The following is a 27,318-nucleotide window of genomic DNA, read 5'->3' as shown; positions in this document are numbered from 1 at the left end:
AGCTTTAAATCTTTTCTTATGCAGAATGAAGCAATAATGGGCAAAATCATGTTTCAAAATAGAGGCTTTATTAACTGCTATTAGGTAAATGCTTCAGCCAATGCTGCTAATAATACAGAGAACAAATGCAGAAAAACATTCATAAGTTTACTTAGTGGTGCTCTAACTTGAAAGAAAATAAAAGTAAATGCATTAACAAAAGAAAATTGTGTTTATATGATGTGAAATAATTTTAATAATGTGGTTTCCAGGAACAAAAATACAAAACTGAGACATCCAGAATGCTAAATACATGTTTGAATACCTTACCACCTGAGAAGTGCTGCATTTCTTATTCTATGATTGTTCTTCTTTCAGTTCTCTCAAGAAGTATATTGCAGCTGTCTTTCCAGCACTAAATATGAAACACAACTTCTTGATGATGGTGATGATCAGGAGTACTGTTTATGAAAATTAATAAATTATTGCAAACATTGATATAGATGAATTAAATCCTCTTTTTGGTAAAATACTGCAAAACTTATTTTACTCTAGGACTGATGTATCCATTGACATTTACTAACCACATACACTATTAAAGTTTGAAGACGTCTGCTCCAGAATCACTAAAGTCTTTATCGTCTACATAAAATGAAAGAAGCAGAGGAAAAGAAAAACATGTTGTTTGCAACATATAAACTATTATTATTCTAACACACTTTTCTATCTCTGAGGTTTCTCTTTTTCTCTAGTGGTTTAAATTAAGGCCTTGCCCTAATAACTACAGCAGAGGATGGCGGAAAATGTCAAACAAAAAAGAGATTTCCTATCTGCCTTTTCCTGATTTTCTTCTACATGTGGTTTCTCAGAAGACCACGTTTTCTCTCTGCTATGCATCTCAGTATCTCACTCCATCAACTGACAGCCCGATATACATGTGCTATTTCCCATAAAAGCCAGCTTTTACTTCCTGCCTGCTTACCTGTGCCACTAGTATCGTTCTCTCAATCATCCCTTAAAGTCCACCTCTTCTGAAGATGTTCTATTTCACAGTTTTCAGTGTTTTCCATTAGATCTGATGACTGACAATACAAAATTAAAAAGACTACATATAACCCAAGTTACTGAATGATAAACTTATTATCATGATAGCTTAACCAGTAAAATGGTTTCAGACATAACTTACAGAGTATATACAGAGATCCCCAGTTTATTATTACCTATCTCATATTCCATCTCCTCTTCTCACCATATCCTATGTCTAACACCTTAGCACCTGCTACCCAGGTGTTGGCTGGCCTTTAATAGCATGGACTTCATGTCTATCTAACTGCAAGTTTGACATATAAAATTGGTTTGGGTGTGTATTGCCACTTTGGAATCAAGACTGACAATATGTTCCATCTACTGTATTACAATGGCCACTAATCTGTCATTTCTATTAATATTTCTCTGTTTTTCTAAAATATAATAGCAACCTTTTTCTTCTGACTGTGCTTGCCATACCTACCCCTCAATCCTCTGTCATGTAAGTGAACAGTTAAGTAGTAGTATATGTTTCTCTTTCAGTGCTTTTTCTGTGCTCTGACGCTTACATCAGGTGTGACAGCAAAAGGATCGCTGGAAAAGTAATTTGTAGAGGTTCCTGAGGTACTGTAAATATCCCAAGGTTGGATATTTATAACAAGGCCAATTATTATTTCAAGTCTCTAATATTTCATTATATTACTTCATAGTTGGAGTACATGCAGTAGGTGAATTTGTTTCATGACTGAAAATATATTCAGTAATATCAATTATATTTTTATTACATGAGCCTAAAACAGAGTCTTTATTTTTTTCTTTCTGACCTTATTCCTTGTGGCACAGGTAGAAAATGTATCCAAGTCTCATCTCTAGATACGTAATTTGGATACTCTGGAAGATGTAAGTTTGAACATCTTTAGCAGAAGGGGGAAAAAAAATTAAGTCTCCCAATCCTGTGATAAGTGTTCTCACCAATAATCAGTTTAATTAAAAATGAGCACTCTCTGTCTTGTGTTTCTCTTTCCTGATCTTTTAGAATAAAAGTCACTGTGGCCCCCATGCTCTGTGCTGAAGTTAAATGCTTTGGCTATGTAGTAGAGGTTCTCTGAGTATACCTACTCAACAGATGTTGTAGAGAACATGGGAACATGGATGAATTTGATTAATCTTAAGCAGGAGGTAGGTACCAAGTCAGCCAGCCGAGATGGCTGATATATGTAGCATAAAAGCTTTAGGTGCTTACGTAACTTAATTAGCAAAGCAACAGACATTATTGACCTTCTACTCGACTAATCCTAGATAATTCCCTTGGGTGTAACTGACTGAACTATGCGTAAACTTTATATACAGCATGATTGTGTGTGTGTGTGTGTGCCTGCGAGTGAAATTGACCTCATAGTTTGTGTTTAAACGCACTTTAAATACAGAAAACAAAATACAAATGCTAAGTATTATGACTTTTAATCTCTCAAAATCTTAATTAAGGGTGAAGTGTGGTTTGGATTATGCCTCAGAAAGACACACAGCAACATAGAACCAGTCTCCCCAGGTAAATAAGGATGATTAATTTGGAATTGTTTGAAGTTTGTTTATTTAATGCATATATAACAGGAGGTTTACGCAGGCAAATAAGATGCCGCAGGAATCAAATATCAAAATAGAAGGGGGGAAAAAGGAAATAAATTGATACCCACAGCAAGGTACCTGTGGAATTTAAACCAGTATGCACTTTCTTCACTGAAAAGGTAGAAGATTAAGGTGAGATGAGAGAAAAATTTTCTATCAGTTTCACACTTCACTTAACTTTGTATATGACCTTTCTTATCAAATGCAGTTGCTTGGTTTTAGTAAAGTTAAAGTGCAAACATTTTTGAAAATACATGCCATTGATGTTGCCATCTGCCCTCTCTTGGATTTTTTTTTTGCCTATTTTCTTAGCCAATATTTAATCTCTTCTTGGTTTTTTTATGCACACATATGCGTATGCATATGCACATATATCTCTTCCTCTAACATTACAGTTATAATAAGAAGGGTTTATGGGAAATGGAAGAGAAGCAGTTTTTGCAAGTTACTCTTATTTTGAAACAGATTTGTGACAAGTTTATCTACACACATTTGTTGACAGGAAGTGTTAAACTTTAAAAGAAAAGCAAACAATAACTCCCCATAAAAATGTCCACATTTCCCTCATTTTGCTGGTTAAGCAAACTGAAGTATCAATTACTTGAATTAAAAAAATGTGTGCATGCACTCCTAATATTAAGTCCACAGGACTTGTCATTCAGTCTTTTCTTATGAAAAGGCCATTTTTTTATAAAACATCTTAAAAAATAAAAGCTGTATGAAAGAATACCACATAAGCCTGAATGGGTACCTGAAAAGATCATTAATGTTCTCAGAAATGGCTGATGGTGAAGCCTACAAACTTGGTTTGCAGAATGGGAGCTAGCATCTTGAAAACAAAGTTTTCTGTGGGTTAAGACCTTGTTGTAAAGCTTGGATACTTTTTTCTTTGGCTGATACTATAGAGGGTTTCTTGCTCTGTACCAAGACTGCTTAGATCTTTGCGGGTTTACTCCTGTTTAGCTTTACCAAGGATGGTACACTGAAGTGATCAGTGGTTGCACAGGAAATACAGTAGTAGGTATAGTCTGATGATGTATATTTAGTATAAAAACTCTTAGAAACATAGGTGATCTGTCTTTCTTGCTCTTCTTTATGATCTTGGTTATCATGTTGAGGAAGAAAAGGTTATGAGACTTGGAGACATGAAAGAAACGTCCCAAATAAGGCTGAAACAGAAAAAAGGGAGTTTGCTGTTCTTACCACTGAGGAAAAGGAGTACCATTAGTGACATTCCCTATGTAGTACAGACCTGAATTTGGGAGTCTTAGCTCTCTAATACATAATAACACATACTAGATAAAGCAATTGTCCGATTGGAATAATGAGCTAGGCTATTCTTTGTATCTGTTAAGAGAAAAAAATGTAGACATAATATTGCAGATAAGCATTTTACCCATTTCATTTCTTTCTGACAGGCTATGTGTAAAAAGAGCTGCTGTGCTTCACTGTTGCAATATGTGTTCTGTAAAGAGCCATACTGGGATTCTTAAAAAGAATGATGCAGGGGCCGGGGGAAACAAACCATCACACACACAAAACTTGCTGGCTCAGTTCTTTTATAAACCAGTACTCCTGCAACCACATTTGGGTAATTTCTGTTTGTTTAGACAGGTCTCCTATCTGCTATGATTACCCCCAATCATTGCCATTAGGGAAGAGCTAATAAGGGGAAAGGTACATATATTTTAGTTTTCTAATATATATTTTATTTTGTAGTGTGTATAGGTAGTCTTATCCACCTGTCTGGGTCCAGGAACCGCATTCAGAAGTATATGCCATGAAGTGCAAGTCCACACAGTAACCACTAGAAAGAGATCTTCATCTATCTTTCAAGTGCCCAGTGTCACACAACCTAATAGTTTAAGATAGATTATTCCATGTTGCTGAAAGGTTTTGCCTCAGAAATAGGAAAAATAACCACCGGTTAACCACTTTTATCACCTGTAGTACATCCCGTAGGCACAAAGCCTCCCCCAGTACTATGAATGTTACAGCGCGAGGGACGGACCTGTGGGCTGTAGTGCAGAAAACTCAGCACACAAAGACGGCACTTTAAGGAGCAGAACTACAGTTGCCTAACGGGAGAACTGTATTTACCTCATCATTTATAAGTATAACCCAGGGAGTTGTCTTACTAGTTCAGAAGTGGGTTTTTTTTAAGGTTACAAATTAAGGCCTCCAAAGAAATACTGTTTACAAATGGGCACATATGAATTATGGCCAATGTTAATGTATCACCTGTGTCTCATCTGAGGTACAGATACAAGAATGAACATTTAACTATACACTTGGTCACTTTGATTTTTCAATTGAAACATTTTTTCCCGCTGAAACAAATCCCGCCTCTGAAACTCCCTGAGTAATTGCAGTTTTCACAGTGCCCTCATCCTGTAATTTCTTATGCCACTGAGTAACTTCTCCCCAACCAGCACCTTTAGAAAGTTCCGACACCTCAAAACTGAAAACACACGCCAAAAAGTAAGTTACTTACACATCTCCATGCTAGCTAATTACACACACTCAAACTCGAGTAACAGGGGACACTGCAGCCCCGCGCTTGCCTGTCGCCGTCCCCGCGGGCTGAGGCGGCGGGCTGCCCCCGCCCCCGCCCCCCAACGCCTGATTGACGCTCCTCTCACCCATTCACAGCTCGCGCTGCCCGCTGGGCGCGGGGCTATTGGCCGAGGAGGTAGCGGGGGGTGGGCGCAGCGTCGGGGTAGAGGCCGTAGGTGCAGTAGCTCCCGCTACCTGCTGGTGCTGCAGGGCGCGGCGCGGCGGCGGCTCCCCGCGGGGTGACCTCTCCGGCGCTGCCTCCTCGCTCGTAGCGAGCACGGTCCCGCCGGGCGGCCCCGTGCTTGCTTCTCTCCGCGCCGCCCTTCCTGCCTTGGGGGTCGCCTAAGCTCGCAAAATGGCTGACGGCCGGGACGATGCCTCGGACCAGCTGAAGCAGTGGCGGAGCCAGCGGGGCTCGCAGGTACCGGCCAGGGCTCCGCGGGGCGGGCGTTGCGCGCCCCCGGCGCACGGCGAGGCCTGAGGGACTGCGCCCCTCGGCACCCCGCTCACCGCGGGGCCCGCTCTCCGTCCGGCCCGGCGGGCGGTAACGGTCCGGCCTGCTGCGGGGGGGACGGCGGAAGGACGATGGGCCCCCGGGCGGCGTTGCGGCCCTTAGGGGGGCGGAGGGGAAGCGGGTGAGCCCTGGTGCTGGAGGGCGCAGAGCGCAGGGGGTTCCTGCGGCCTGGCGCCTGACCTGAGGGAAACCAGCTCGGACGGAGCAGGGCTCGGGGGGCGGCCTCGGCGCTCGCGTTACCCCGCGGGGCAGTGGTGGAGGGCGAGGTGCCCTCGTCCTCTAACGCGGAGCTCTCGGCTTGGTGCCGTGCCCGGGAAGACCGAAGCACGAAGGGGCTGGCGGCTGCCATCTGGCCGGGAGTGATAAGGGCGGTCAGCACCGCTGGCACGGCTGCCCCGACAAGTCTGCCTTGTCCACAGCCTCTCCTTTTAGGCAGGAACGGGGCTTGTGTGTGCCCAAGCAGGTAGGTCCTTGGGTAGAGAGAGGTATTATTTTTTTCGTCTCTATCAGATGTTCACACTTTCAATTCTGCTATCATATTGGTAAAACCCAGTGAAAATGTAACTAGGGAATAATGTAAAAGATAAGGCACATTCAGCAATATGTGGGGACTTGTTTACCAGGTTGAAGTGGATTGGGGCAGATGGTTGACTGAAATTGTAAGAATGTATAATCAACAGCACGGCACTCAATCTTCTGAAGATGTAGAATATACCCCAAAATATTTGGGTAAATGTATAAATGCTGCAAGAGTTGATTTCCCTTCTTCATCAAATCACTGTGACAGTTTCTACTATGTATTTTCTGACAGAAATGTGTATTTGGCATTAAATACTTTTTCAGCTGGTGATACTAAGCAGCAGTCTTACAAGACACAAGTGCATGCCTCGGTTCCCACTGTTTGCAGTTGTTAAGTCATCTTGATTTTATTTTTTTGCCCTCCGTTCTAAGAGGTACTGTATCAAAACTACCTTCCAGTGATGAATTGTGACTTCATCATATTCTAGCATGCATCATAACATTTTCTTTTTGTACTGTGAGTAATACTTTTTGTATGGATGTCAGCTTTTCTGTAACAAAACAATATTTGAATACAGGCCAAGGTTAATTTGAAGATTGGGAGGCAACCCAAAGTCTGTGTTGCATAAGGAGTCATGAGACCTTAAGATAGAAAGTAGGGAGGACTTATTAGAATTTTAAAGTGACTTGTATAAGGTGCAAAGTATCAGTAATGCCTGGAAGTATGTACTTTGATGTATGGTATTTACAACCGCTGTGACTAAAATTCTCCTGGCTTTGTTTCCCTTCTTTCTGTCATGGCAGATTAGTGCTGTAATGAAATACACATGCAGATTCAAAAGTTCTTATCTTTTCAGGTTTTGACTGTATGCAGCTCCCAACCATATGAAAATACAGGCATCAAACAAACTCAAGTCCAAAAGTAGTATGAGAATTCTTCTTAAAACTACTGTGTGGTTTGGTTTTTTTTCCTCTCCCTTCACACTGATGGAACTTGTTTTGTGTGCCCCGCATAACATTATCCTGAAACTAAAGTGAATATATCCTACCATTTAAAAAAAAATTGTATTTCTAATGTGAACGCTAGAAAGAACCTTTCAGAAAGCCTGCCTACACAACAGGGACTGTACAGCCACAAAGCTGTTAATTTTTTTTATAGGTTTAGTTTAAAAAGTTGTGGTTTTAGTTACTACTTCTAGTAGTCTTAAATGTTAGCATTATGAAAGAAGTGGTTTTCAGACAACAGTATAGCCTGTTGGTTTGAGAAGGGTGGTATGACCTCTACAAACCTTTGTTCTTTGTTGCATGCATAGCTTACAAATAATATGCAAGGTTTTTTCCTATCCTTGAGGTAATCGCACGGAAGGTATTATAAAGGCATAAGTGAATCAAAAGGACTCAAAAAGTCTCCTTAAGACTAAGGTCTCACTTTTTGTTTTTCTTCTTTTGCCAAGCTCTTGCAAGGACTTTGTAGAGGAGAAGGTCATAGGTGTAGGTATATGCATTATAGTCCTACCACTGCATGGTTAAACCTACTGGGCTGCTTAGAATTTATGAAGAACTCCAGGATAAACAGGGCTCTAATTCAATTCTCAATGGACTGAGCAAAACCTGGTCGCTGCTTCAAGGTGACATAAGTATTAGTGACTTTCAAAAGCCACTGTGTGGGCTGGAGGGGTCTTAAGAGCTATGCTTCATGTTAAAAAAGAGTTACCAGAATCCAGTTCCCAAGTTTGCTATCTTAGAATTATAGTAGTCAGAATTCATAAATGATGCTGAAGCTGTACACAGGGTTTTTGTGTCACAGGCTGCCTTAGAATGAGGATGAAGCGGAAGTCTATGTGTACGTAGAACACGTGCGAAGGATGGAAATGTCTGTAATGAATGAGAACACAAGGAGATTGGAGAGAAAAATGCAGAAGCTAAGCTTAGGATGCCATTGGTAGGATCCATTCTTTTTCATCACATTACAGCAGGCTTGCCCATCTTAAATGAGTATGAAAATCATCAATGCGAAAAAATCAATGAATTTATAATTAGAAAAACTAATACATTGTGTTTTATCTGTGAGAATCTTGAAGCTTTTAATCAGCAAAACTAATGAAAATAAAAGAAAAATATTGGCAGCGCTGGAAGCTGGATTAAAAAAAAGAAAATAGTTCTCCCTAAGCAAACTCTGAAAAAAATATCTTGACCAAAAATTTCAATTAAAACTGTTGTGATGTGTGAGCATTTTATAGGCTCATCGCCTGCAGACTGTACCGTGTTCTAAGAAAGGGTTCTTAAAAGCAGAGGCTTAAATGGGTTTCAAGATGGGTTGCTTATAGCTTTCATACCTCAGTACAGAAAATATGTCAGGATAATGAGCTGGTAGTATAATTACATTAACTTGTGCTGGGTGAATATCTTGAAATAGAATATTTTACACTTACTAGACTGAATCATGGAGTGGATAAATGAGCTTTTTCCTAAAGTTCCTTGAATATGGTGGTGTCCTTCCACTTACTTTAATATATGAAATTAAATTCTAATTCAAAAAGTTCATTTGTAATGGCAATTTAAGCAACTTCTAGTTTAAGATGATAGCTAAAACATAATAAAGCATACATATTTAAGGGTGCTAAATTATATACGGCCTGCATGTTAGGATATCATTTTAAGAAGTTGAACTCTCAGACTGACTCAGGATGGGAGAACTTCCCGTGAGGTCTGACTAGGTGATTTCTCAAAGTGACCAGGGAAATTGTTTTCTTTGGCTCATTTAAAACTGAGCAAAATGTAAGGTAGGAAGCATGTGATATATAGGCAGTGGAAAGAATACTGAGAACAGTTTCTACTCTTGCATATTTCCCTTGACAAACTATAGATAATGTTTTGGCTTAAGCTGTTCCTTTGACTTAAGAATACTTTAATTAAAGCTACAGTGGTAACTTTCCTGTAGGTTTTTGAACATCATGTTCCTGTTTGTAACCAGATAATATATTGTCTTTTTTTAAATGCTTGTACAACTTTCAGTGCAGGTTAGGATTTCAGGCATCCTGAAGGAGTTGAATTTATGCTTATAGCTTTATAGCTTTATGCTAATGAAGTGGTGAATGAAGAATAAAGAACCTATATATTTTGGGAATTCAAGCCAGCTAGAGTAATGTGTGTTGCATGTTACTAAGAACACATTGGAAATGCAGTTATCCTGTCAAATGTCTTTTATGTGGTTATTCATGTACCTGAGTTAAACAAAGCTGTCTATAACTCTCCCTGTATACTCTACCTCATCCAGAACTCTGGGTGTAGATGTGAATAATTGTTCTTTCCCTTGCCTTTGTGAGTTGCCTCTTAGGAAAAAAAACCTGGAGGCTAGTCCAGTTAAGTATACTCTTCCATGAGATACAGATGGGAATTTTGCCTGTTCACAGTAATTAAAACACTTAAAGCAGAACTTAGATTGTCAGTATAAAAGTTGGAACCCCATAAAGTTGCTGATATAATAGTGGAAGCCTTCTCATCAAAAGTTACTTTTTCCTTCTCTTCACCATGCCTTTTCATTTATAGAACTTTAAAAGGAGAACTAATCAGGAGGGGATGAGTGAGTTTATCCTGCAGCATTTCCCATGGTTCAGGTGCATGGATGCTACTGGTAGGATGGTATAGATAGAGAGCCCATATGGATGTATGTCACTTTAGTGCAACATGTAACTGTGGATTTAATGTTAACTGGTCATAACCTGTGACTCGGATATTTGAGCTCACCCTGTTGCAAACTTTTTTTTCTTCTTTTTACTAACTTCTGTTGTGTTCTTCTAAGTCCTTTACAAACATCGCCCTGGCTCCTAAAAATAAATGTGCTCCAGGAAGAACTGACACCTGCAACCACCAGGTCTCTGGAGCTGATGTGCTTTTCTTGCTACGTTTTGTACAATGCCCAGTAAAATAGGACTGTTGCCTTAGAGGAGCATATGACTCTGTGATGCAGACAAAGTCTTTTCTGCTGGGATTTCTTTTAAGAAAGCAGGAGTACACTCAGTCATAGTGCTACAGAGTTCCAGCAGGTGTTTCTTGAAGTTGTCTTGGAGTGGCTGGTTTTTTCAGGTACAGGGTCACTCTTACTGTACAAAATGCTGCAGCTCTAAGTAGCCAACAAGAATGGTTAACTTAAACTTGGTACGGAAGGGAGGGGAAAAGGATGAGTATGGGCTATCTTGGGCAGTTTCTTTAAAGGCAATAATGATGTTGGTAAAAAAAAAACAAGTGTTCTGGTTTGCTGTCCTTTTGGCAGGACATTTATTGACAGTAGGGCTTCTTAGGGCTTTTGTTAATGTTAGTCCTTCCATGGTTCAAGAGTCTAGAATGATGATTCCTTAGGTGCTCTTGCTTATGTTATTTTCCATAGCTCTTCCAGACCAATGGTAATCATGGGTGCCCCCTTTTAGTCTTTATGCTGTGTGACTATAGCTCTTTCCTTATGCCTCCATCCCTGTACTGACAATACCTTCTTCCTTTCCTTTCTCCCTTATTACTTTCCAGCAGCTACTCTTTTCTAGCTCGCTCTCTTCCCATCCTCTCCTGTTGAGGTGGGGGGCAAACTGAACCTTAACTCATGTTTTAAGGTTGACACTTCATATTTTTCTTGAAGCAGCATACATAGTCTTAACAAGTAATATTTCTGAACCATGGAAAACATTCTTGGATTATACATGACTTGAACTCCCCTTCTTAAATAGCCCCAAACCATAGTACTGTGATGATGTAGTTAGACATCTGTATTTTCTGTAACTAGTTCCAGAATCTTACGCCATTTTGCTATATACTTGTTAATATGTCCTGTGACACATAATGGTTGAACAGGCATGCACGTTGTGTGGCTTAAATATAGAGGGTTTTTAATTTCTGGTGTTGTGATATTGACTGTCTCTCGCTTTCAGAAACCAGATGCCTTGACCACCGGTGCTGGGAACCCAGTAGGAGATAAGCTTAATATTCTGACAGTAGGGCCATATGGACCTCTTCTTGTTCAAGATGTTGTTTTCACTGATGAGATGGCTCATTTTGACAGAGAGAGGATTCCTGAAAGAGTTGTGCATGCAAAAGGGGCAGGTATGTTTAAAAACACATATTTTTCTCTGTGTAGAATTAGACTTTAAAAAGCTTTTGGGTTAACATGTAGATTGTGACAGATAAATTGCATCATATTATCTATAATTTAGTATTATAGATTATAATAAATAATTATGTATCAGCAGCAGTCGTAAGGCCTGGTTTAAAAGAACTCAATGCCAAAACTTGAAGCACTGAAAAACTGTTCGTGGGTTTGTTGTTTTTTTTTTTTTAAAAAAAAGGGAGGAAATGTACTTATAGCTCTTAGATTTTTTTTTTTACTGTCTTTGCTGTAATCTCTGCTTCCTCTATCTGTTCCTCCATAGTACCCCATTCCTCTGGAAGGGAAGACTTACCCATCTCTATTTTAATGTCTGTTTGCATGTTATTTGATGGAGATTCTTGTCTTTGTCATCTGATGTATCTGTCTGCCAAAGCAAGCTGATGGTCTAATATTTAAATTAAAAAAATCTTAAGTGACTCATTTTAAAAATTGTTATTGATCTTAGTAGGGTAGAACTGGCACCTCTTTTTTTTTGTTATGTATTGCCCTAGAAGAAGATACAGGACTGAATTTTATTATAATGTGAATATACATGGGAATAATTCCTCTGTGAGGGTGGGAAGAACTTTGTTGTTTCATCCAGCTTACAGGTGGACTAAAAATTCTGCAACACGTATCAGGATTAAAGAAATACCTGTCTTGCTCTGAGATAAATATGCAAATCTTGGCAGAAGAGCATCCAAAAAGCTACTGTTTGTTTTGCACAGTAGAATTGAGGTCTGTATTGCTGCTGGGAACTGTTAACGATGAGTTAAGGAGGGGAGGGTGAGCACCATGCAATTAGTAGTTTGTGTTAAGTAAATTTCATTTTGTGAAAACAGATTGAGTGTGTTAGTGCATAGATACACCAGTTTAAACCGAGTTTGTATTTCCATGTTTCCTTTTGACTTAAAATTCTATGTTGGACCATAATGGAATAACAGATACCTTCCTTCCACTTACAGTGTATCTAGATCTGATATTTTGAAATTACTTTTTTTCAGGAGCCTTTGGCTATTTTGAAGTCACTCATGATATTACCGAGTATTGTAAGGCAAAAGTGTTTGAACACATTGGAAAGAGAACTCCAATTGCTATACGATTCTCCACTGTTGGTAAGGCTCTAAAGTTACTGTGTATCTTCTTACCTGTGTACCATAGTCACACTGATAGCAATGTTTGTGTTGTGGAGCACTTCAGGTAGTTTGAAATTCTTTCTGCCAACCAATTCCTCTTCTGTGAATTTCATTTAAATTGTAAGACCTTAAGCAGCTTCGGCATCTTTCTGCCAGAGCTCTCTGTAGACACTTTTCCCTCCAGAATGTGAGAGAAAGGATAGCCTGAGCTATTTTTTTTCTGACGGAAAGCTGCTTTGTTTCTGGATGGATCGTAATCAGCACTTGAATGCTGCAGTTTAACACTTGAAAGTTAAATACCTATAATCTCTTATGCTGTGGGAATGTTTTGGGGACGATTGCTGTGAAGTAAGTACTAGGCAAAGAAGAATAAACAATTTTTTCCATAAATAAACTCTTTCTTGAAGAGCTGAATGCATAAACTAGCAAAATCTTAAATGATATTAGTTAAAACATGCATTATGATCAATATCTTGTCTGACAGAAAAATGATCTTTCAAAATGTATGTGTTACTCCTCTATCTGTTACTACTCTATCTGTATTTAAAAGAAAAGAAATTCTAATAAGGATTCAGCTCTGGAAGTAGTATTGGAGAGAAAAAAGGAGTCCAACAAGGCTCAAGGAGCTGCTGGTTTTGGCCTACTGGCTTTTCCCTGTGTCACCAAAACTTAAGGAGTCATGGAACGTTATATGGGGGAACGACATGCAGCTGGGTTTGATCTGTGGACTGTGTGCAAAGTGGGTTGTTGCATCATTACCTTTCCTTTCCCTGCTCTGTTTGAACACGTTTATTCCTAGCTATTCTGTAATACACAATTTTTTTAAATGAGAGAATGAGCATCCTTGTTACTTCATCATGGTGTTTAGCATTAGCTGTTCCTGAATACTTCTGGAACCCTTTTGCTCAGGTATTGTGGTAGGCGCTTTTGCTCTGGTATAAAGTTACTCATTAAAAAGACCATTTGGCTAAAGCAGGAGGGGAATTAAAAGGGTTGGAACTCTTCTATTAGGCACGCTATTTAGATTGCTACCTTCCAAATGAGAGCTTTCACACTGGGATTTGATGCACAGAAACTAACATGTTTAAGTGATTCAGCCTTATAATCTGATGTTGTCTCTGTTAGTGATAATGCAAGTTCCACTCTTAATTGGTTCAAGTGGATTTACTTGGGGTTTTTTTCCTTTCTTTTAACTGTGGCCCAAATGCTTGGGTGGCTGTTCACACTTTGGAAACTTCCAGTGCCTGAAGTATTGTTGAAAATATGCCAAAAACTTCTTGGTATAGAAGAGACTTAAATTAATAAACCCCACCCTTTTAGGATTTTATGGCATATTCTCAAGTTCTGTGTTTTTACACTTACAATTTGTATGCGTTTCCTGTCATAACACTTCTGTATGTTCATGTGTTTCTTCAAGCTGGAGAATCTGGGTCAGCTGATACAGTTCGTGACCCTCGAGGCTTTGCGATGAAATTCTATACAGAAGAGGGTAATTGGGACCTTGTGGGAAATAATACGCCTATCTTCTTTATTCGGGATGCAATGTTGGTGAGTAAGGACAAAAGATGAGGGTACTTTGTGAAAGAGTCCAAAAGTTCATTCACATCTCGTTCTTGCTTCACTGAGAAGCAAAAGCTGTTGTTTTGACACACTTAAACTTGTTTGTTAGATGGTCTGAAACTTGTAACAAGTTTGGTAACAAACTTGTAACAAGTTTGGTAACAAACTAACTGTTTGTTAGATGGTCTGAACATTTTTGACTTGAAAAGGGGTTATTTTAAAAATAAAATTAAGAACTAATGCTTGATTACTTACGTGGTTTCATACCACAAATAGCACACACATTTAGTTGTGTTTGCTAGTGCATATGCTGCAGCAGAATAGCCAACAAGTAAGTATATCTTCGTGGTTTTTCAGATCTGATCGGTTTCACTGATGTTCAAATTAGCTGTTTTACTCTGTAGACAGTTTTTTTCATTCTGAGGCTATTTGGTGGGGTGGGGAGGGGAAAGACTTTTCACTTTAAAAGCTTCTTGCAAATTCTTTTTATTAAATCTGATTTTTTTTTTTTGGTCTTTTAGTATAAGTTTAACAGCGCTTTGTAAGTAGAGGGGCTTTCCTTGAGTGGAGGAGTTCTGCACAGGTATCTTATAGTATGTCTGTATTCATTTAGGAGTCAGATACTCAGTAAAGATCAGATATACAAATAGAGAAAGATTCACCTCTCACTTTATTGGTCACAAAATGAAAGCATTCTTTAGCTTTGAACGGCCTGTTTATCCTAACTGTAAATGTTTCACTTTACCCTAATTTTACTGGTCTATGAATGAATTTGGTTGCAGGAAGGGTATGACAATAGAAGATTTTTTCAGTGATCTTACAACTTCGTCTCATCTTTCAGTGTGCTGTTTCTTTCACAGTTCAGTGTGTTGAAAAAACTGTCTTTGTTTTGTTTTGTACCAGGAGTTGCTTAGTATACCCCATATAATTTGGAGGTATTACAGAACTTTTTTTTTTTCCTCCTCTCCTTTCTCCCTCATCCACTTCTGGCCAAATTAGTTTCCATCCTTCATCCATAGCCAAAAGAGGAACCCTCAGACTCATCTGAAGGATCCAGACATGATGTGGGACTTCTGGAGTCTTCGCCCTGAGTCTTTGCATCAAGTAAGGTTCTCTTTTGACTTGATTTTGTATGATTAAGAAAATCATGTTATGACAGCATATGTTTTTAACTATCTCTATTCTGTGTTTTATCTAGAAGTCTACATAATCTTCTAGGAACAATAAAGGTGAAAGGTCTCCAATAACTTTTAAGGCTATTAGTATGTGTATCTAGTTTTGCCTTTTTTCTTTTAATGACTATGAAATAGGTGGGATTCTTCTGTTTTCATAATCATACTTTATATAAGGATGAAGGGGAAGCTGCTAGGTTTTCTAATACTAAAGCCCTGGAGATACTGATGAACAACAAACTGTTAATGTTACAGAACAGTAAAATACTGGGAAAGTAATGCTATCACATATAAGTTTATTTAAAACTGTATATTGTGTGGTACATTAGATCAACTCCAAAAATGACTAGAATTCACAGTGCATTCTAATTATTCTGAACTGTATTTGTATTTAAGAATGTTATGCAAAAAAAGCTACTATAAAATTAAAAATGCAGTTGTATTTTTTTTTTAAAAGAAAATGGGTTCATACAGAAGCCTTCCAGTAATTACTAATTGGAAAAAGAAGTACCACAAGTATTGTTTGTGATCATAAACTTAAAGAAAAGCAGCATTTGGAATATGTTTGCATGGTGGTATGTTTACTGCTTGAAGACTCTGAAGAACTAGTTGTTAAGGACTTCAGTTTTCAGATTTTATTTCTAACCTGGAAAAAATTCTTATTTGTAACTTAAATTATCCATGCTTACCTGCTCTGTGCTTATAGGGGAAATCATAACATTATCACTAGGTTAATGTCTTCTATTTCACCAGATATTTCATGTGGGCATAAAACTTCATGTAGGTTTAATTCACGATTGTTCTTTGTGCAAAACCAAAGCAGTCTTATTTCATTAATGCTCTTAAAACTTCAACTAGAAATTCCTCAAGGAATTTGTAACATTAAGGTAGCTTCCAGTGATGCAGATTAATGCAATAAACAAACTTTGTCTCGAATGGTCACTTTATCCTTGATCTGGTGAGTCCATTAATATTGTTTGACCTTTTCTCTTTAGGTGTCTTTCTTGTTCAGTGATCGTGGTATTCCTGATGGTTATCGCCATATGAATGGATATGGATCACATACTTTTAAACTGGTTAATGCTAGTGGAAGAGCAGTTTATTGCAAATTCCATGTGAAGGTATTGATATTTTTTTTCCCAGTTATCTATTGGAAGTATATATCTTATTGGATAAAAAACAGTTTAAACAGATGGTCTAAAAATGTTCTGTGACTTTTCAAGTTTAATTAAGAAAAGACTTGTTAGTGCATAGACTCAATCAAAAAGGTGTGCGTGGCTTTTATCAGTTGCATGCCTTTAACAAATATGACAAGACATCATTGTTCCTTCTATGACACAGTAGGTACTTACTAGACTATGAAAAACTCTTCTTTGGAGAACTCTCTCTTGTTATTGGAGATCCCGGTTTACTTGTGTGGTGAGCTCTGAGCACCTAGCTCAGCTTACTGCATTTCAGCCTCATACCACTAGGTGTTTTGGGCGTGAAGCTGTGCAAGAACTTCCTATCAGACTCCTTTGCTATCATTCAGTGCAGATGCAAGAATCCTCTAGCGCTTTGGATATGTGTTTTATTCAGTGTGTGATATGTTCCTGTCTTATGTTCGTGGCTACACAGTAGTTTGGATTCAACAGGTGCTTCTTCAGGTAAAAGTTCTCTCAGTCTGGATCTGTTTTTTATTCCTATTTATCTTCTGGATATGAGCTGCATTCATCTAGCACTTTTAAGACGGCCTCATCTTAAAATATACCAAAATATAAAAACTCTATTTGCAAGAGCTCTGCAGCTGAAGCTCACAGAACCTCACAGAACTTCCACACTTTAGTGAGGAAAGCAGTCTCTAGCATATCTCGCTTGAAAACAACTTCCCTTCGAAGCTTTAAAGGCCATACAGCTTCTTACCTCATTAGACTTTAGTGGAGGCTGGACATCTACCTTTGAAGCAAGACTTCAGAAACCATTATGTTAAACTAAGAGGGATTGTATAGCAGCTTTTAGCCTTCAAGCTGTCAAAAGCTTATTAAAGTGAGATTTTAGTTAGTGCTAAAGATGTCACAGAAATAGGGGTGGGGGGTGGGAAATTGAGATTCATGTAGAATCCAGAACTTTCAGCCCTGAGGGCTGCAACCATTTTATCACTTTGTGTTGGCATGTGAGCTGTAGGAAAAGGTGGGATGATGGGACAGTGAAGGAGCACTCCGTCCTGTAAGGGGAGAGGGGAAACCTCTTTACTTGATGTGCTGCAGGGATCATGCCTTCAAGTTTGATGTCTTGCGTTCTGCAGTATAGCATTACATATTTATTTCACTTTTATGAGAGAACTCATTTCTATTTGGAAGGCAGCTGTTGAATGTACTATTGTTCTGAACTCAAATTACTGGAGATTGGAACATGGACAATTGCATTCTTGGATTATAAATCTTGTTAAAGTACATTCTTACTAATGATTTCTGTAATACTTTTTGCATGTTGTAACTGGTGCTACTGCTTTTATTGCTTTTTAGACTGACCAGGGCATCAAAAATCTTTCTGTTGAAGAAGCAGGAAGATTGGCTTCTACTGATCCTGATTATGGAATACGTGATCTTTACAATGCCATTGCTAAGGGGGACTATCCGTCGTGGTCTTTCTACATTCAAGTTATGACATTTGAAGAAGCAGAGAAGTTTCCATTTAATCCTTTTGATTTAACTAAGGTATCGCCGATACCGTTGTGAATATTCAATGTCAGCTAGTTTAAGAAAGGTCGTCAGATCAAAATGTAGCAAATGCCAGAACTGAGCTTATCTATAAAAAAAGTGTAACAGTTTCCATGGAGTAGCACTGTTTTCTTGCTAGTCCCTATCAATAAAGTTAGTCTGTCCTTTTTATTCTTCCCTTCTATTTTTTAAGTGTAGTCTTTATTATATGGTCACGATGAGTCAGAAATTCTGGAGATGAAATAATCTTGATGTTATATCTGATGTTACTCTTCCTCAGTGAAATATGGATAGGGCTTGATTCCAGGCCTGTAGATTACAACTACACTTGGCACTGCATTTCCAAGGTGTGATCTCCGATCATACAGTCACACCCTGAGTTTGCTAGTTTTAAGCAATGTAGCTTCTGATTGTTGGTCTGATTTTTGTCAGACTTCCAATTGCGGTTCCAAGGAATGGCTTGTTGAAAGACACTAATGTAAACTTGTATTACTTTTTTTTCCCCTCTAATACTGCTCTCCCAACATGGCTAAAGACTTCTGAACTTGAAAGTACAGGCTAAGATGGCAAAGAAAAGGCTAGTTAAGCTGGTTGCATTTTGAAGTAGCTGAAAACAATCGTGCTACCATTCCACCTACGATATTGCATTCCTAGGCACTTTTTCAAGTGCCCGTGGGTATTTCATTTAAATACTCAAGTGCTGAGATTATGCTGGGATGATGAAATAAGTTGCATTAATACTCTGTATTGGTTGCAAAAGACTTCTTAAAATAAGACATTTCTCAAAATGTTTGTTAGCAAAAAATAAATTTCTTCAGTAATGTATTTCTCAAAGAAGACCTTACTAGGCAGCATTTGCCTGATCTATTATTTAAGCTGCATAATACTATAATAATGTTGATTTTAATGTATGTGTGTTATGTCTTACAGATTTGGCCACATGGTGACTACCCTCTTATCCCTGTGGGAAAGCTTGTCTTGAACAGGAATCCTGTCAATTACTTTGTAGAGGTAGAACAGATGGCATATGATCCTAGCAACATGCCACCTGGCATTGAACCTAGCCCTGATAAAATGCTGCAGGTAAATTACAATGCACGTAAGATTTTACCTGAAGAGCATTACATTTGCTTTGCTGTTTATGAAAGCATTCCTAGCACTGTGTAGCAGCAGTAAAATAACCTGACAGATGGAAAGCAACTGATTTTTTTTTTTTTCTTTTGGTAGTTGTTTTTAATGATCACCATTTGATGTGCTCATCCAAAGTTTAAATATAAAGACAACGGGAAAGAGCTAAAGGAATAGAAAATCTAGAATTTAGAGGGCATCTGCAACAACTATCAAAGTTGATGGGGAAATCTGTCAGTCTGGCAAGAAGTACGGGATAAAACCATAGCAGCAGTGTGTATTTATTCACGCTTTTACAGTACATCTTAGAATTATAAACTCTTATGAGTGTAAGGGGTGGACTTCAAATGCTCTAAAATACAGATATAACTAATCCCTGATATAAACCACAAGACTATTCTTTACAAGTAGTATCAGATTTCTTACAGGTCAAAATATCTGATAAGACTGGCTTCAGTAGACTATACTGTCTGTAGAGTCATGGATGTTTGCATGTTATGCTTTTTCAGATTGTTGTTTCAAATTATATCCATGGAAACAAGAAGGTATTTTGACAGTTCTAACTGGATAAACTCTTGAACAATCATGCAGTTCTTTTGTTTTGTCTCTCTTCGCTCCCACAAACTTCATGGTCAGAATCAGTCTGTTTTCTTGGCATCCAGATGCCACTAGAACTGTTTCAGATTCAGTTCGGTAAATAAATAAGGGACTACCATTTTTCAGATGTAATCAATTTTTAAATCTAAGGTTGAAAGTAAGTACGAAAATACTGTATTATTCCTTAGTAATATTTAGCACTGTTATAGCCACTTTCATCTGTACATGTGTAACCACTTTCCTGCTTCAGAATAGGTTTAGCATTCTGAAATTGGTAGGGAATACCCAAGCTGCATAAATGCAACTCAACCTGCTATTCTTCACTGGTATTCCAGCAAAATTAGTTTGTGGCTTAACGTTACTTTGGACATAATTTGAAGTATGTCAAGAATATATACGCAAAGGAAACAGTCTTCTCCCTTTTACTACTTAATGTATAATGCTTTGAATTGGGATATACCACTTAAGTGATCTCTTCCAGCAAGTAGTAGTTAATGTTTGTGATAAATGTTTTAGGGTCGTCTTTTTTCATATCCTGACACTCATAGACACCGTCTGGGACCTAACTATCTACAAATTCCTGTGAACTGCCCCTTCAGAACCCGTGTGGCCAATTACCAGCGGGATGGACCTATGTGCGTTTCTGACAACCAAGGTAGTAATGAAAATATCTTTAAATATAATGATACTTAGGCATGGACTGCAGAATTCTTTTCTGTTCACATGAGATTTAAGATACCCAATAAAACGATCTGTTTAGCAAGTATTACTGACTTCTTATACTATGAGAAACACTACTTTTTCTCCTCAACCATTCAGTGTCTCTTCTGACTTTTTCACCCCGACGCAAACTTACCACTGTATAACTTCCTGAGCTTCAGACTTCCCAGTCTATCTGTTTTTTTCCTTTTATGTGAAAACTGTTCCTTACCTCTCATAATCTGTCAACCTTTTAGTACCTTCCCTTATATTACTAGATCCTTTTTGAGATTAGATGACCTTTAAAGGTCCCTTCCAACCCAAACTATTCTAAGATTTTATGATTAGTTGGCCTCACCTGCAGTTGTTACAAATCCACCATATGCTCTTTTCTGTAGAGTGCCCTAAACTTGTCCATGTGCCGTTCCTAATACTCTTAACTCAGCGCTCACCAGTAATCAAAAAGTAATTTACTTGAAACTATCCAAATGAATTCAAGGTCTATTTTGTAATAGGGAGTGGCATATCTTAGAACCTATGATTGTGCATGTATAAAGTTGCATGCGTTTCTGTTCCCCATGTGAATTACAAGGCAAATAAAGTTGTTTTCAGAAAAACAGTTTTCATCTACTGTTTTGGTATCATGAGATCGTGTGTCAGTATAAATAGTCAAAATCAAAGTTGGCTAAGTTAAAGTTTGCAGAGGCTAAGCTGTCAATTTATTATTTGCTCCCTTTTCAGGTAACTTTATGAAATGTGTTGAATAGTACTAGTCCTCACAGATCATTGAGGATAGTCTACCTGATTAATTCTTCTTAATACAGAATGTGACCTTTTATTCCTCTGTTTCCTATGTTCTTGATATGATGCTATTTGACAAGATACTGACTTGTATCCTGTTATCTCTTGTTTGAGGGATCTTATTGAAAGCATTCTTAAATCTGAATATGTTGTATTGCTTTCATCACTCTCATTTGTGTATCCACTATATGTCTCTTGTCAGTCTTGTACAAGTATTGAGAATCAAAACTTCGCTGTAAAACATAAGCATGCTTGTGTAGATTACAGAACGCATTCTCTGCATCTCTTTTTAAGACTTCAAAAGAAGCACATAGATGTTCCTTATACAACTTCAGCCTTGTGTGAAGTAGTTGATAGTGTCTTAACTATAAGTGTTTTTCAATTCTATGTATGTAACTTCTACTTGCTGCAAATAAACTCATTTTTAATTTTGCAAACGATGGGGGGTGGGGTGGGGTGTGGTTTCTTCTTGGTTCCTGAAAAGTAGAATGTTTGTCATCTTTACATACTTGTTTCGAATGGGTATATCTCTCTTCTATTAATCCAGGAAAGGAGACTTTGGATGTTGGACAGGGAATGGGGAGTTTAAAAGTGTTAAAACCAAATGAAGCTTAAGATGTGTTTAAAAATTTACAAATAGGCCTTTAAGAGAAAGGGGTTTTGCAGGAGAACACCTGGTCAGATGAATTCAGTTATGTCCCCAGTTTATGTTTCTTTAAAGACTTCTAGAAACATGCTTGTTAAAGGGGACTTAATTGAAAAAGTTCTAGAATATTATTTATTTAAAATGAAGAAATATGCCTGAGAAATGGTTTCACAGAACTTAATTACTGCCTCTTTGTTTCTACTTCTAGGCAAAAATCTATTCTAAAAATAGAGATGGCTTAAACGTCTTTGAGAAATCTGTGTTTGCCTTTTTTAAATTTAAAGACTGACTTTCATATACTCAGTCCACTTGATTGCGAAAGGCAAGAGTATAAATGCCAAGACTAGAGCATTAACTTTGCCTTTATTCAGCAGGTTATGTTTTGTCAGTGTTTGCCCAATAGTGACTGTTTTACACCTGAGAGTAAACAAGGATATACTTAAGCTATGCCTCGTGCCAAAAACACTGTATTCCTCTGGGCTATGAATTCTAATACGTGCTGAGGGAGGAGAGGGAAGTATTTGGGAAATGAGAACCTGAGAACAGCTGCTCCTGTCCGAGAACAGATAATAAGTATTTTTATGCAGTTCTGTAAGTTCACTATGTGTTTAAAATAACCCCCCTACATAGTTAAGATGAGTAGTACTTCAAATACACAGATAAAAGTGTATTTTTATGCTGCCTTGGACTAAAACTTTGAATAACTTCTATGACTTTGTTTATTAAAATTGTCTGAGCAATGTTGTTGTGAGAGTGGCCAGACCTCCTTATTTCTGAAACAAATCAATTTTTCCCCAAAAAAAGCTATTGCAACTCTGTTTGTAGGAAGTGCTGTTAAGTACTGGCTTGAAGACACAGCTCCTGATGTTGAGCTGTATGTTGACAGAAAAATACTGACAACTGTTTTTAATGAAGTGAATCATAACTGGGTAATTGATTTAGGTTCTTCTAGGCAAAGAACATCTTCTGACTAAATCTGAGGGAGCTGGCATCTGATTGTTTTGGTTTTGTGGGGGGTTTTTTTGTTTGTTTTCAGGTGGTGCCCCAAACTATTATCCAAATAGTTTTACTGGTCCGGAAGATCAGCCCATGATAAAGGAGAGCCGCATGTACGTTTCAGGAGATGTGCAGCGCTTCAATAGCGCAAATGAAGATAATGTGACTCAGGTATGATGTATGAAAAGGTTTTATATTGCTCATTATATAAGATGAGTTTATAGCATGACTCTAGAGAATATTAATGAGAATCATTCAAACATGGCTTCTCTCTGAAGCATCTGAGCTAACCTGAAGTTCAGCTCTCATGAGAGCTTGGAAGGTCTCCATATGGCTTAATTTAATGAATAAGTGAATTTTTGCTGACAGAACAGTTAGTGAATTCTCGTAGACCTTTGCCATCCATATTCTGAGCACAGATATCTAGAGGTTGTGACTTTTGTCTTGTTGCGATTAGTGTCTGCAGGTATGCAAACTAGAGCATGTGTGTAATGTCATGATCATCAATTCCTGAATTGGACTCCCGCAGCAATATTTGTTTTCATTAATTCAATAAGCAACAGTTATTTCAAGCTAGACATAGAGAGTTGTTAGCAGGTTTGCCAAAAAAAACCACAAAAACCCACAAACTGGTTGCCTTTTGAGTTTAAGTATTTTGAGTATTTTAAGTGTTGCCTGACTAGTAAGTGAAAGCTATTCTTGTTCAGTCGTAACAAATCCTAAAAGTCTATAAGTATTATTGGCTGCTACAGGTAGAATGACTTGCTTTTGTGAATTTCAAAATAAAACTTTGTTTCTAATCATAAGGTGCGAGAATTCTATACCAAAGTGCTGAAGGAGGATGAACGCCAAAGGCTGTGTAAAAATATTGCTGATCATCTTAAAGACGCGCAACTCTTCATTCAGAAGAGAGCTGTAAGTGGCCTGTTTGGTTTTTAGCCTTTGTTCTTTATTTCAGGTTTTCCTGCAGTCTAGTAACTTTGTCAAAATGGCAATATGCTTATGGAAAGGAAGATCAGAAATTCTTCCCTGAGAAGGCAACTTCTAGATTTTCCTTATGTGGGAATTATCAACACAGAACACTTAAAATATGTGCATACTTATGTAATATAACATAAATAATGTATAACATGTTAAAGTAACTTATTCCTGATGGGAAGAATGGGATTGATGTTGAACATCAAGGATGTCATTATGTGTTTAGCTTGGTGTTTCAAAAAATCAGGTGACTGCCAGTGTAATATTTTGCTCTAAACAAGGAAAAGGCAGTGAGGGCCAGGGAGGGATTGGATCTTTATCCTTGCCCGTGGAACTTTGTTTAAATTGGGAAAGAGCTCTGTGTGAGATAGTGTTTGAAGATGTTCATAGCTCCTTTCTGGCTGGTCAGAATTAAACTTTCAGAAAAGGGTTTTCATCCTTCTCTTCTTCCTTACGATATGTACTGCTTGTAGACCACAGAGTGGAAAATGTGTTAAAGAATGCATTTAAAGTGGAGGAAGAAATTCTTGTTACCTTTTTTCTGTTCTGTCTCCCTGTTCAGGTGAAAAACTTCACTGATGTTCATCCTGACTATGGTGCCCGTATTCAGGCTTTGCTGGACAAATACAATGCTGACAGTGGGAAAAACGTATGCTAATGATTTCTGTAGTTGAATTTTGACTGGCTGTGAATTATCTTAGCTTCTTTTGTAAATCCAACAAAGTGAGAAATTGGTCTTGGTTCACATTTGGTTTAAATGGCAGAAGTCAGTGCATGTAGAATTACAAAATGAGGAAACATCACTCCAATTACATTTAATTAAATGTTGATTAACCAATGATGTACAATTACTTTGTTTCAGTTGGGTTTTTGTAAGGCTTCTGGAAGATAACTGTACATGATATGCAGCATGTTCAGGTTGATTCTTCAGACCAAATGATTACCCGCTCTGTGTAATGGTAATGAAACATTTCCACAAGCCTTTCGTGGGCTCAGTGCTTGCTACACAGAATAACAAAGTTGTTGCTTCAAGTACTCACTTTTTTTCTGAAGTTCCCCTAACTACTTCTAATGGAACTTGCTCTGAATATTTCTTTTTTTTTTTATTTTTAGGATGTAATAAGGACATATACACAGTCCACCTCTCGTGTGTCTGCCAAAGAAAGATCCAACTTGTGAAGCGTGCTGCAGAGATTTACTCTATGAATTTTGCGTCCATATAACTGCAGGACAACCTGTTGAAGATGTTAATGAATGTGACAGACTTCCGCACAAATATAGAAGTGTTTTACAGGCTTGGTTTATTAAGCTTGCAAGTGCCTGTATCTGTATTGGAAACTAGGTAACACAAGCTAACAATCCTAGTGCCTTTCAACGCTAGTCCTTTACTGCTTGTTAACAACATACAGTGTTTTTAAGGAAATTAATGATTAAAAATTGTCTTCATTTCTAGAAGCAAATATAAGTTTAATCAAAATACTGTTTCGGGTTTTTTACTGTAAAACTTTCCTGGCTCAATCACACAATAGAACTTCTATAATAACACTGTGATTATCCTTATGGATAAACTTGTTCATGTTAAAAAGTTGATGTTGCCCAGTATTTCTAATAAAATAGTTATCTGCATGTATTTGTAGACACTTCCTTTGAAATTCATATTTGGCCTTCCAGAAGTAAAGTGATCTGCAGTAGTTCAAGTAAAATGTTGGTTATGTCTCATTCCTTATGATCAAAATGAAGCTAACTAAAACTTTAATCTCAATCTAGGTAAATTTTATTCCCAATATATATTTTAAGATAATCTTTGCTTACTAATGCTAGGTTGGATATAACTGACCCAAGGGAGATGGGAAAGGATATTTTCTTATTACATACACTTTACAACTAAATTGATTACGTCTTACAGTTCTTTGCGGGGGGGGGGGGGGGGAACTGTTCGTTCTAATCTGTAAGAATTTAAATAGAAAAATATTAATTTTCCAAGTATCTGAGAAATTAACCTCCAAATGCATGAATATTTTTATCTTGGCTAAATTCAAGCTCAAGCACTTTCAAAACTATTCCCAGTGGTTCCTGAAATTCTGTTATTTTACTGCCATAGTCTGATATTGCTATCTATTGATCAAGCCAAAGCTAGTTCTCAGAGTTAGACTTTAATTGAAGTGGCGTGTGTGTATGGATGTGGGTATCTATAGCTAGATAAATGGATAAAACCCGATTCATGTATCTAAAGTCCTGGCAAGCTTTAACTACTCTGCCTGTTAGTTGTTCCTCTTCCCTTGCCAAAGAGAAAGATCAGTGTGTCTGTGTAATTAGTCTAGATCTTAGTTGCACAGCATCACCCCTCGTTTGAAATATTTGCTTACCTTGTTTGCCTGCTGATGCTGCCTCATTAGCATTTGGATTGGAAAAAGTATGAATGATGATGCAAAGGATTTCGGAGCCCAGCTACTAGCTCTTAACTCAAGCAAATGTGATACCTGCTGTGATTTGAAATGTGTGGGTTTTTTCAATATTCGGTGCATTTCTGGGTCTGTCTTGAATTGTCTTTTGAATAGAATTACTTCCTGATATTTAGCATTTAAGTGTGAATTGGCATTCCGAGAAGTGATGGCAGATAGATAAAGAAGAGTATGTACTAAGTGCTGTTCCATTAAATTGTAGAAAGCTACTTCTTCTCCAACTCATTTATCTCTGAACCTGTTGTGAAAAACTGGCTGTGATACAGATGCAGTAAAATAATATGAACTGACAGCCTACTTTGTTCTGGGATTCAGTTGGATTTTTACCTGATCAGGCAGGTAGGAGCTGAAAGAGCTACATGAATGGGTGGGAATATTTCTTGCTGGAACATAGAATCCTAGTGAGTTTTGGAAAAGAATAAGCAAGGCTTAATTTTTAATTTTGGTTGTCTGCTAAATGAGTTATTGTCTTCCTCTTTTACTTCTGAAATAAAACTGAATTTAAAAATCTCTTGGCAACGTGTTATCTCTTTTCCGTGTGAATGTTTTCAAATAGTTTATTTTAATCTAGGAAGTTCATACCTTCATCTGTTTTTGGAGATTGTGCAGAAGCTATTGAAGTTCTGGGTAATCAGTAGCTATTTCAAACTTAATTACTTGGCCTGTGCAGGCCCTGGCTGCCAACAAAAGCCTTGGGCTCAAGGCTGATGCTTGGAATTCATGTGTCAGGGCCAAGCACTAAGTTCTGCTCAGCTCTGATATGTGAAATTACTTGTTAGGAACCTTCTCTTCAATTTCCTAAGCCTTCAGAAAAGGGAATGGTGCTCACGTCTGTGGGATGGCAGTGCCTACGACTGTGTGTACCATACGAAGGGGAAAAAGTTGCTGTCCTGCTTTACTGTGGGTTTTTGATGATGCCTTACTTAAGCTGCTACTTGCTGAAAAGCCTTTTGTTATTTTTGATCTAAAAACTTTGGTGGCAACTTACAGAACTGTCACAAGGCTATCTAGTTTTTCATCATAGTTCACTCAAATTTTAGTGAAGGGCAGCTCTCAATAGTTTATCAGAGTATGTAGAGTTGAAATACAG

The 27,318-nt window shown here is 37.9% G+C and overlaps 1 protein-coding gene and 1 long non-coding RNA gene across 2 annotated transcripts; one reads left to right on the top strand and one right to left on the bottom strand.

Moving 5' to 3' along the window:
• Window positions 1–267: 267 nt before the first annotated feature.
• On the bottom strand, window positions 268–5,184 carry LOC143162776 (uncharacterized). The gene is made up of 3 exons (XR_012995791.1): window positions 5,126–5,184; window positions 962–1,061; window positions 268–440 (listed from the first exon to the last, which is right to left on the bottom strand). It is a non-coding gene; the product is annotated as an uncharacterized LOC143162776 (long non-coding RNA).
• A 189-nt stretch (window positions 5,185–5,373) lies between these two features.
• On the top strand, window positions 5,374–26,738 carry CAT (catalase). Its single transcript, XM_076343742.1, has 13 exons — window positions 5,374–5,608; window positions 11,140–11,311; window positions 12,359–12,469; window positions 13,908–14,038; window positions 15,050–15,154; window positions 16,218–16,343; window positions 17,727–17,918; window positions 18,852–19,004; window positions 20,163–20,301; window positions 22,829–22,959; window positions 23,596–23,703; window positions 24,329–24,415; window positions 24,880–26,738. The coding sequence occupies exons 1-13, from the start codon at window positions 5,543–5,545 to the stop codon at window positions 24,943–24,945; spliced, it is 1,587 nt and encodes a 528-aa protein (XP_076199857.1). The 5' UTR covers window positions 5,374–5,542; the 3' UTR covers window positions 24,946–26,738.
• Window positions 26,739–27,318: the final 580 nt, after the last annotated feature.

The sequence above is a fragment of the Aptenodytes patagonicus genome, chromosome 7 (genome assembly GCF_965638725.1).
Source record: "Aptenodytes patagonicus chromosome 7, bAptPat1.pri.cur, whole genome shotgun sequence".
Lineage (NCBI taxonomy): Eukaryota > Metazoa > Chordata > Aves > Sphenisciformes > Spheniscidae > Aptenodytes > Aptenodytes patagonicus.
The sequence above is the reverse complement of the archived record's forward strand: the minus strand, read 5'-3'. Positions and strand labels throughout refer to the sequence as shown.

Bases quoted from the DNA above. Each gene is read 5' to 3' on its own strand.
- CAT (XM_076343742.1), top strand. From the start codon at position 5,543: ATGGCTGACGGCCGGGACGATGCCTCGGACCAGCTGAAGCAGTGGCGG. The intron at 15,155-16,217 runs GTAAGGTTCTCT...TTTTCTCTTTAG, and splicing joins GCCCTGAGTCTTTGCATCAA to GTGTCTTTCTTGTTCAGTGA. The intron at 23,704-24,328 runs GTAAGTGGCCTG...CTCCCTGTTCAG, and splicing joins TCTTCATTCAGAAGAGAGCT to GTGAAAAACTTCACTGATGT.